The 12,095-nt window shown below is 38.7% G+C and overlaps 1 protein-coding gene across 2 annotated transcripts in view; it reads right to left on the reverse strand.

The window, feature by feature from the left end:
- The window catches only part of Fur2 (furin-like protease 2), a 1,176,928-nt gene that overhangs the window by 94,061 nt on the left and 1,070,772 nt on the right, over positions 1-12,095 (reverse strand). For both annotated transcript variants that reach the window (XM_070083390.1, XM_070083389.1), the window contains exons 11-12: positions 9,464-9,627; positions 8,716-8,874 (exon numbers count right to left, since the gene is read on the reverse strand). In XM_070083390.1, coding sequence (XP_069939491.1) covers positions 8,716-8,874; positions 9,464-9,627 — 323 coding nt within the window. The remainder of the gene's footprint in view (positions 1-8,715; positions 8,875-9,463; positions 9,628-12,095) is intronic.

The raw sequence follows: 12,095 nt of genomic DNA on the forward strand, positions 1-12,095 counted from the left end.
TAATCCGTTCCAGTGGAATTCTGTACTTCAATAATTTCCCTGATGTCAACTCTACAGCTTATAACACAGAAATTTGATAGATACTCTAGAATGAATAAAATGTCACTCATGTAGTGGTATCATCGGCGGACGAGAGTTTGTCTGGAGACCGGACAAAATACTCCTTGAATAATTTCGCTAATATCATCTACACGGCTTATTTATCTATCACAGTTCATCTAATATTACATAATAAACAATATAAATAACATAGAAACCTGATACAGTGGACCCTCGACCAACGATGGCATCGATTAACGATAAATCCGACTAGCGATACATTTTAATGCAAAAATTTTGCCTCAACTAGCGCTAAAAAACTCGACCAACACTATTTGTTCTGTCTGAGACGCGTCCACTTCTGGCCAGTGTTTACAAGCCAGCCAGCCACCACGGTCACTTCCAAGCATATAATCGGAACATTTCATATTATCACAGCCTTTTTAGTGATTGCACCTGCAAAATAAGTCACCATGGGCCCCAAGAAAGCTTCTAGTGCCAACCCTACAGCAAAAAGGGTGAGCATTACTATGGATATGATGAAAGAGATCATTGCTAAGTATGAAAGTGGAGTGCGTGTCTCCGAGCTGGCCATGTTGTACACAAAACCCCAATCAACCATCGCTACTATTGTGGCCAAGAAAACGGCAATCAAGGAAGCTGTTCTTGCCAAAGGTGCAACTATGTTTTCGAAACTGAGATCACAAGTACTCAAAGATGTTGAGAGGCTGTTATTGGTGTGGATAAACGAAAAACAGATAGCAGGAGATAGCATCTCTCAAGCAATCATATGTGAAAAGGCTAGGAAGTTGCATGACGATTTAATTAAAAAAATGCCAGCAATTAGTGGTGATGTGAGTGAATTTAAGGCCAGCAAAGGTTGGTTTGAGAGATTTAAAGGGAATGGAAGTAACCCCAGAAAAGGACTTGCCACCTCAAGTCCTAATGGAAGGGGATTCCCCTTCTAAACACTAAGACCATCAACACTCTCCCCTCCTCCCATCCCATCAATCATCACCAGATCTTCAATAAAGGTAAGTGTCACGTAACTGTGCATGTCTTCTTCAGTTTGTGTGTATTAAAATTAATATTTCATGTGGTAAAAACAATTTTTTTTTCATACTTTGGGGTGTCCTACACGGATTAATTTGATTTCCATTATTTCTTATATGGAAAATTAACTTGACTAACGATAATTCTGACTAACGATGAGCTCTCAGGAACGGATTAATAGCGTTAGTCGAAGGTCCACTGTATATACTCTAGAATGAATAAAATATGTCATTATGTAAGAGGTGGAGGCGGCCATAACCGCTCCCACTTTGTTGTGGTAAACACTGGCATCTAGTGACAGTCTTTTGAAGTCGTCTATTATTATAGTTATAATTATATACAGGTCTCCCTCAACAATCGCGAGGGTTAGGGGATCAAGAGCCTCGCGAATATTGAAAAACCGTGAATGTTTGGTGCCCCAATATATTGTAGGGAAATATATTACAATACTGCTTCCTTAACTTGTTGAACCATGAATAATCATAAAATACATGAAAACGTCGTAAATTGTACTAAATATATACATGTTATGCTTTAATAACGTATGTTATTTAATAACATGTATGTTATTAAATACCACAGACTCCACCACTGCCTTCACCACTGTGAGTCCCTACTACCCTCCCTCCGAGCCCCGCAACTGGTAGCCAGCCCTCCCACCACTCAGTGTGGTGAGTGTTTTGTTTGTTCATTATTTGCTATTAAACTACAGAATAAATAATGTAAACCCATTCATGACTGCATATTGGAATGGCTATTAGGAAAGGTATTAGACGGTGACATCATGTGTTTACTCTTGAACACAGCAAAGAATCGAACATTTCTGCTATTGCTAATAATAACAATAGTAATAATAATAATAATAATAATAATAATAATAATAATAATAATAAATACGATATAATTGAAGAAGGAAATTGTACAAAAATACAAGGGAGTGGTTGACACATCGTCAGTGTGGCTTTGTTTATGCTGGAGTGAACATTAGTCTCCCTGCTCTTCCAAACATTTCACAATAATTCAGTGGTTGAGGCAGTGGTATTTAATAACATATATGTTATAAATAATAATAGTACATGTTATTATTAATAACATGTATTATTATTAACATGTATGTTATTAAATGCCATTGCCTCAATCACTGCCTCTACCACTCCAGTCACACTCAATCTACAAGCACCAAACACAACGAATTATTGTGAAATGTTTGGAAGAGCAGGGAGACTAATGTTCACTCCAGCATAAACAAAGCCACACTGACGATGTGTCAACCACTCCCTCGTATTTTTGTACAATTTCCTTCTTCAATTATATCATATTTATTATTATTATTATTATTATTATTATTATTATTATTACTATTGTTATTATTAGCTGTAGCAGAAATGTTTAATTCTTTGCAGTGTTCAAGAGTAAACACATGATGTCACCGTCTAATACCTGTCCGAATAGCCATTCCAATATGCAGTCATGAATGGGTTTACATTATTTATACTGTAGTTTAATAGCAAATAATGAACAAACAAAACACTCACCACACTGGGCGGTGGGAGGGCTGGCTGCCAGTTGCGGGGGTCGGAGGGAGGGTAGTAGGGACTCGCAGGTGGCGGGAAACTTAAATATGATTTGGAGGCTGGGAATTTGGTGGCTGGGAATTTGGCGGTTGGGAATTCGCGAATGTGTGAAGCCCGTGAAAGTTGAAAACATGAATGTTGAGGGAGACCTGTAGTACATTATTACTGTACATGTATTATTATTTTTTTTTTCAACAAGTCGGCCATCTCCCACCGAGGCAGGGTGACCCAAAAAGAAAGAAAATCGGCAAAAAGAAAATACTTTCATCATCATTCAACACTTTCACCTCACTCACACATAATCAGTCTTTGCAGAGGTGCCCAGATACAACAGTTTGGAAGCATATACAAAGAACTATAACATCCCCCTCCAAATTGCCAATATCCCAAACCTCTGCTTTAAAGTGCAGGTATTGTACTTCCCATTTCCAGTACTCAAGTCTGGCTATATAGAAATAACTGGTTTTCCTGAATCCCTTCACTAAATATTACCCTGCTCACACTCCGTCAGGTCCCAAAAACCATTCGTCTCCATTCACTCCTATCTAACATGCTCACACATGCTTGCTGGAAGTCCATGCCCCTCGCCCATAAAACCTCCTTTACCCCCTCCCTCCAATTTTAATTTTAATACAGTGGAACCTTGGTACTCAAACTTAACCCATTCCAGAAGGCTGTTTGAGTGCCGATCTGTTCGAGTACCGAATGAATTTTTCCCAACCAATTTTCTTTTTGGTCAGCTGCTATTACTAATCTTCAAAGGCCCCATGGTGACTTATTTATACAATATAAAAAAAAAATGTGAAGAAACACTAAATAGTTTATAGCAAATTTCTGGCAGGATGTTTTTGTTTGGTCAAGTGCCGAACAAATGGTCGACTACCGAGTGATTGTTTTACCGAACAAAGCGTTCGAATACCGAACTGTTTGAGTAGGGAGCTGTTCAAGTAACGAGGTTCCACTGTATCTTAAAAGTATCAGCTAGTACAGTGGTCCCTCATTGATCAAAAGGCTTGATAGTCGTAATTTTCGATAATCATAACGTTATTTTCGTCAAAATACTGGCTCGCAAATCATCATTTGACTCGTGAATCATCGTTTGTCCGGGACGTGTACACATGGCTCCGAGCTGCCTCGCCTTCCCTTCCCAGCCAGTGTGCCATTGTTTACCAGTGAGTGACGGTCCCCTCACTTGTTCATACGAAATATTTCATAATATTCCATTCATTTTAGTGCTTGCAACTGCTAAATAAGCTAGCATGGCTCCAAAGAAAGCTCCTAGTTCCAGGCCTTTGGTAAAGAAGGTGAGAAATATGACTGAATTCAAGAAAAACATCATTGAACAATATGAAAGTGGCGTACGTGTAGCCAAACTGGCCAGGATGTATAACAAACCCCATACAACCATAGCTTCCATCGTGGCCAAGAAAATGGAAATCAAGGAAGCTGTTGTTGCAAAGGGGGTAAATATGCTGACAAAAATGAGATCACCAGTACTCGAAGATGTTGAGAAGTTATTATTGATGTGGATAAATGAGAAACAATTAGCAGGAGATAGTCTTATGCAGTCGATCATTTGTGAAAAGGCTAGGAAGTTGCATGACGATCTCGTAAAGAAATTACCTGCAACAAGTACTGATATTGGTGAATTTAAGGCCAGCAAAGGCTGGTTTGAGAGATTTAAGAACCATAGTGGCATACACAGTGTGATAAGGCATGGCGAGGCTGCCAGTTCAGACAAAATTGCAGCTACAAAATTCCTAAGTGAATTCAAGGAGTACATAGAGGCTAAAGGACTGAAACCTGAGCAAGTGTCTAATTGTGACGAAACAGGCCTCTTTTGGAAGAAAATGCCAAAGAGGACCTACATTACTCAGGAGGAAAAGGGACTGCCAGGACTCAAGCCAATGAAAGACACGCTGACACTCATGTTCTGTGTTAATGCTAGTGGGGATTGCAAAGTGAAGCCGTTACTAGTGTACCATTCTGAAAACCCCAGAGTGTTTAGGAAAAACAATGTTATGAAGAGTAAACTGTGTGTGTTTTGGAAAGCTAATAATAAGGCAAGGGTCACGAGGGAAATTTTTGCCGAGTGGTTCAATGAAGTGTTTGGCCCTAGTGTGAAGAATTACCTCCTGGAAAAGAAATTGAATCTCAAGTGCCTCCTGCTAATGGACAATGCACCTGCTCATCCTCCAAACTTGGATGACCTAATTCTAGAGGAGTTTGGGTTCATCACAGTAAAGTTCTTGCCCCCTAATACCACTCCTCTCCTCCAGCCCATGGACTAGCAGGTCATTTCAAACTTTAAAAAACTCTACACCAAAGCAATGTTTCAAAGGTGCTTTAATGTGACCTCAGACACTCATTTGACCCTAAGAGAGTTTTGGAAAGATCACTTCAGTATTCTCCACTGCATAAGCCTTATAGGTAAGGCTTGGGAGGGAGTGACTACCAGGACTTTGAACTCTGTTTGGAGAAAATGTGGCCAGATTGTGTCCACAAGAGGGATTTTGAAGGGTTTGGGGCTGACCCTGATGAGCCTATGACAGTTGTGAAATCTACTGTGGCACTGGGGAGTTCCATGGGGTTGGATGTGAGTTTGGAGGATGTGGAAGAGTTGGTAGAGGACCAAAACGAAGAGCTAACCACTGAGGAGCTGCAAGAGCTTCAGCAGGAACAGCAACAGACCGCAGCTCAGAATATTGCTGCAGAGGAGGAGGAAGAGAGATGGAAGAAGTTGCCTTCTTCAGAAATTAAAGAGATTTTTGAAATGTGGGGTAAGATGGAAAGATTTATAGAGAAACATCACCCTGGCAAGGCTGTTGCAAGCCATGTCAGCAACATGTACAGTGACGAAGTCTTGGCCCATTTTAGGGAAGTTTTAAAGAGACGTCAGAAGCAGAGCTCTCTGGACAAGTATTTAGTACCACAGGTGTACAGTGACTCTCAAGCTGGTCCTAGTGGCATTAAGAAACAGAGAAGAGTAGTAACCCCAGAAAAGGACTTGGTACCTGAGGTGTTGATGGAAGGGGATTCCTCTTCCAAACAGTAATTCAATCTCTCTCCTCCTCCAGTCTTCCATACACTAAGAAGAATCACCAATAAAGGTAAGTGTTATGCTGTTAATGTTTCATTCATCATGTTCCATTGTACTGCGTATGTACTACATCTATATTTCATATAAAAAAATTTTTGTTATAATACCTCTGGGTGTCTGGAATGGACAGAAGTTTGTGGTTATAGGAGGGTGGGGGCAGGAGGAAAGAGGAGTGATTGGTGGAATGATGAAGTAAAGGGTGTGATAAAAGAGAAAAAGGTAGCTTATGAGAGGTTTTTAGAAAGCAGAAGTGTTATAAGAAAAGCAGAGTATATGGAGAGTAAAAGAAAGGTAAAGAGAGTGGTGAGAGAGTGCAAAAGGAGAGCAGATGATAGAGTGGGAGAGGCACTGTCAAGAAATTTTAATGAAAATAAGAAAAAATTTTGGAGTGAGCTAAACAAGTTAAGAAAGCCTAGGGAAAGTATGGATTTGTCAGTTAAAAACAGAGTAGGGGAGTTAGTAAATGGGGAGATGGAGGTATTAGGTAGATGGCGAGGATATTTTGAGGAACTTTTAAATGTTAAGGAAGAAACAGAGGCAGTAATTTCATGCACTGGTAAGGGAGGTATACCATCTTTTAGGAGTGAAGAAGAGCAGAATGTAAGTGTGGTGGAGGTACGTGAGGCATTACGTAGAATGAAAGGGGGTAAAGCAGCTGGAACTGATGGGATCATGACAGAAATGTTAAAAGCAGGGGGGGATATAGTGTTGGAGTGGTTGGTACTTTTGTTTAATAAATGTATGAAAGAGGGGAAGGTACCTAGGGATTGGCGGAGAGCATGTATAGTCCCTTTATATAAAGGGAAAGGGGACAAAAGAGATTGTAAAAATTATAGAGGAATAAGTTTACTGAGTATACCAGGAAAAGTATACGGTAGGGTTATAATTGAAAGAATTAGAGGTAAGACAGAATGTAGAATTGCGGACGAGCAAGGAGGCTTCAGAGTGGGTAGGGGATGTGTAGATCAAGTGTTTACATTGAAGCATATATGTGAACAGTATTTAGATAAAGGTAGGGAAGTTTTTATTGCATTTATGGATTTAGAAAAGGCATATGATAGAGTGGATAGAGGAGCAATGTGGCAGATGTTGCAAGTATATGGAATAGGTGGTAAGTTACTAAATGCTGTAAAGAGCTTTTATGAGGATAGTGAGGCTCAGGTTAGGGTGTGTAGAAGAGAGGGAGAATACTTCCCGGTAAAAGTAGGTCTTAGACAGGGATGTGTAATGTCACCATGGTTGTTTAATATATTTATAGATGGGGTTGTAAAAGAAGTAAATGCTAGGGTGTTCGGGAGAGGGGTGGGATTAAATTATGGGGAATCAAATTCAAAATGGGAATTGACACAGTTACTTTTTGCTGATGATACTGTGCTTATGGGAGATTCTAAAGAAAAATTGCAAAGGTTAGTGGATGAGTTTGGGAATGTGTGTAAAGGTAGAAAGTTGAAAGTGAACATAGAAAAGAGTAAGGTGATGAGGGTATCAAATGATTTAGATAAAGAAAAATTGGATATCAAATTGGGGAGGAGGAGTATGGAAGAAGTGAATGTTTTCAGATACTTAGGAGTTGACGTGTCGGCGGATGGATTTATGAAGGATGAGGTTAATCATAGAATTGATGAGGGAAAAAAGGTGAGTGGTGCGTTGAGGTATATGTGGAGTCAAAAAACGTTATCTATGGAGGCAAAGAAGGGAATGTATGAAAGTATAGTAGTACCAACACTCTTATATGGATGTGAAGCTTGGGTGGTAAATGCAGCAGCGAGGAGACGGTTGGAGGCAGTGGAGATGTCCTGTTTAAGGGCAATGTGTGGTGTAAATATTATGCAGAAAATTCAGAGTGTGGAAATTAGGAAAAGGTGTGGAGTTAATAAAAGTATTAGTCAGAGGGCAGAAGAGGGGTTGTTGAGGTGGTTTGGTCATTTAGAGAGAATGGATCAAAGTAGAATGACATGGAAAGCATATAAATCTATAGGGGAAGGAAGGCGGGGTAGGGGTCGTCCTCGAAAGGGTTGGAGAGAGGGGGTAAAGGAGGTTTTGTGGGCAAGGGGCTTGGACTTCCAGCAAGCGTGCGTGAGCGTGTTAGATAGGAGTGAATGGAGACGAATGGTACTTGGGACCTGACGATCTGTTGGAGTGTAAACAGGGTAATATTTAGTGAAGGGATTCAGGGAAACCGGTTATTTTCATATAGTCGGACTTGAGTCCTGGAAATGGGAAGTACAATGCCTGCACTTTAAAGGAGGGGTTTGGGATATTGGCAGTTTGGAGGGATATGTTGTGTATCTTTATATGTGTATGCTTCTAAACTGTTGTATTCTGAGGACCTCTGCAAAAACAGTGATAATGTGCGAGTGTGGTGAAAGTGTTGAATGATGATGAAAGTATTTTCTTTTTGGGGATTTTCTTTCTTTTTTGGGTCACCCTGCCTCGGTGGGAGATGGCCGACTTGTTGAAAAAAAAAAAAAAAAAAAATTACATTATTTCTTATGGGGAAAATGGATTAAAAAATCGTCAATTTCGATAATAGACACACTTCCAGGAATGGATTAATTACGAAAAACAAGGGACCACTGTATTGGCAACTTTTTCACTGATAGCGATACCATAAAAAGGCATTGATACCGAGTCTCTGACATACCCCTAATCCACAGTCCAGAAAATCCCAGTATTTGGCACCTGTCTTACATCATGGTTAATGCACTAAAGAAAGTGTAAACACAAATGTTAAATGAATTACCAGTACAGAGCTTAAGGATTTGCAGCATAATACAGAGAGAATTGCTGTATATATATTGGGAAACAATCATTAATACTTAAAAAAAAATTAAATACAATACTATACTGAACTTGTAAAGTTTTACTTACAAATTCACCTGGAAATATTGTCTTTGATATACAATCCATTATTAAAAAGGAAATCTTTCCACTGAAGAATTAACTTACCTGGGTGACGAACTTCCCGTGTACCAGCGTTAGTGACAACTAACCGCCAAGTCCCTGCTGCCTTTTCTCCCCAAAAGTGAACAGAGAGGAAAGGCCAATCATCAAACTTTTCAGAGAACACATCCCTTGGTCTTTCAAATAACAGTGTAGAAGAAGTACCTGGAAATAAAAATATAGTGCTCAAAATAAAATTAATAATGTAAAGTAGTTTCATTTATAAGAGCAAATGAAGTAAATTAATTACTGTACTTCAACAGCTGGTGATTGCATCTCCATCATGCAAATTTTAATGTTCCTTCACGACAAGATGTACAGGTGTAGTCATCACTGATATGATATTTTGTAACATTTTCCTTAAGTTACAGTATTTAAGCTCAAAGGGTTTGCTAATAATTTTTTAATAAAAATTTATTTAACTTATTAACAAAGCTCTAAACCACAGGTTAAATCTCCACCTGTTTTATGGTTTGTTTCCAATCATGTTATTACAGTTTCATGAGTAACAAAGCTCTATACTCAATTATGTTATGGCAAGGGAATATAACCCAGGAGGTAAGTCTTTCCGTGTATATAAACTAACAGTTTGCTTTAATCCATATTTTACAGATAACATGTTCTTGACTAGTGGTGTACAAGTGACATGCAGCCTTAATAACCCTCATGTAGTTAAAAGGCTTTAAACCAAATAAACTAATTCAATTATTTTCTCAATAGATGCAAACAGAAAGAAAGGCTAGAAAGAACTTACCTGAGGGGGATATAAGTTTTATGTTGATGTTTCCTCGTGGCAGGAATCGAAGAGAAACTCTAGCTTGTACATGTTCCAAATAGCGAACCTCTCTAGATGTTCCAGCACAGCCATCTGTGGTGATCTCTGCAAATACTGATTCTCCCATGATAGTTGGAATTCCTCTAAGAAAAAGAACAAAAAATCACCAATCAGAAAAATTAAGTTCGATTACTGGTGAATATTCCAACCAAATAATTTTGAAAAATACATATCACACCCACATATGATATGTGTATTTGATGTACGCCCATCAACTATGCACGAAAGAAGATATGTTACCTAAGGACTGGCAGAAAGCATGAATACTTTCTATGTAGCAGGAAAAAACAGGATAAAATTGTATAAGAAGCATAGGAAAATAAGCCTCCCAAGGTATTTGTAGAGACAAAGAACATTATCCATGGAGGCAAAGAAGGGAATGTATGAGAGTATAGTGGTACCAACACTCTTATATGGGTGTGAAGCATAAGTTGTGAATGACACAGCCAGAAAGAAGCTGGAGGCAGTGGAGATGTCAGGTCTAAAGGCAATGTGTGTGGCATAAATATTATGCAGTGTGTGTGTGGTGTGGTTATTAGGATGAGGTGCAGAGTTACTAAGATTATTGTTCAGAGGGCTGAGGAGGGGTTGTTGAGGTGGTCTGGACATTTAGAAAGGATGGAGGGTGTATAAATCTGTAGTGGAGGGTAGAAGGGTAAGGGTCATCCTAAGAAACAATGGAGGGAGGGGGTAAAAGAGGTCTTGTGTGCAAGGGGCTTGGACATACAGTAAGTATGTGTGAATGTGTTAGATAGGAGTGAATGGTTTTTGGGACTTGACAAGCCACTGGAATGTGAATAGGATAATATTTTGTGAAGGGATTCAGGGAAACCTGTTAGCCAGACATGAGTCCTGGAGGCAGGAAGTACAATGCCTGCACTTTAACCCTTAAAAAATTATTTGTTTCTTATGAAATGATAGAGAATCTTTTTCCGAAGGTAATGAAACCATATTTGTACATTGTCAATTTTACTCAAGTTAAGCCCTGTTTTCAGTCAATTGCTTCAAGCAACTAAACTCATAGATATTTCACTAGTATTCCTCCTATTCTATTGACTGATTACATGAAACTGCCCATTTACCTATTTCAGCTACCAAATAAAGTGATTGGAAATTGGTAATTTGGCCATTTTCACACAAAATTAAAAAATTGCCAATTTAAAAATAAGGTTCAGAATAAACAATGTAGACATTCCTGGCACTAAAATGCATTTCCTCTGTTCATTAGTTACATTCCCAGGTCTCTCCTACATTATGCATGCTGTCCAACTTAAATTTTTATTCACACAAAAAATAAAAGATTTACTGCTTTGCAGACAACTGCATTATTGTAATAATTGTATAAATAATGTCAGTGTATTCCTGAATGTATATTAGACTGATCAGTTGTATGCTTATTGGACAAGTGATGCAATTTGTGTACTCTGGAATATCCAAAAAATCAAACATTTCTGCTACTTTGAGCTCAATTTCAAGCTATTTTCAGTCCTGAAAGCAATAAAAAATCATCTATGTTTCTGTAACATATCATCAATTCTATAATATGAGACCAAAAAACTGAGAATACAACCATAAAAACCAACATGAAAACACACCACAAAATCACTGTTTTAAATCAAAAACACGGTCGAATTTTCTTATTATGTACTGTGTGATGCAGGATTTTTTCATGGGGCACACTTACTGCATAGACCCATTCTCTCATTTCTAGGCCCAAATTTATCACTCACAGCTTATCTGAGTGAGCTGAGCTCATGGTGTAGTACTACAGCATGGATGGTGAAGTGGTTAAAGGTGGGGTTTGGGATATCTGCCGTTAGAGTGACATCTAAACTGTTGTATCTGTGAGCCTCTGTACAGATAATGATAGTGTGAAATGATGGTGAAGGTGTTTTCTTTTTTGGGGGTCACCCTGCCTTGGCAGGAGATGGCAGTATGTTAAAAAAAATAAACAAATAAATAAATAAAGCCTCCTGAGTATATCAGTTAAAGTGAATGGTAGAGTTATTACTGAAAGTTAGGAAAAAAACAGAAAGTAGGTATGGTGAGGAACGAGGAGGATTTAGGAAGGGTAGGAGAACAAGGAGAAATTAGGAAAGGGAGGGGAACAAGGACGATTTAAGAAGGGTAGGGAATGTGTTTTAGGTACAGGGTGACCATCACTAATCCAGCATCATTGGGACTTGGGTGCCAGATTACAGAGTGGTTAGGTTAGAATACACTTAACCCAATGACGATATTTACGCATCAGCGATTTCACCCACTTTATGCCCTAATTTTGACCCATTCCATTATTCCAGTCTGCCAAACTCAGCTATTTCACTAGTATTCCTTTTATTCTGTCGATTGAGTACAGGAAACCATCCTTCAGCTATTTCAACTACCCAATAAAGTGGTCAGAAATTGGTAATTTGGACACTTTATTACAAATTTCAAGAGATGCCTATTTCAAAATAGGGTCTAGAATAAACAATGCAGATATTCCTAGTACTAAAATAATGCTTTCTCTGTTCATCAGTCACATCTCCAGGCCCCTTTTATATTACACTTG

This window comes from Cherax quadricarinatus, chromosome 9 (assembly GCF_038502225.1).
Source record: "Cherax quadricarinatus isolate ZL_2023a chromosome 9, ASM3850222v1, whole genome shotgun sequence".
NCBI lineage: Eukaryota > Metazoa > Arthropoda > Malacostraca > Decapoda > Parastacidae > Cherax > Cherax quadricarinatus.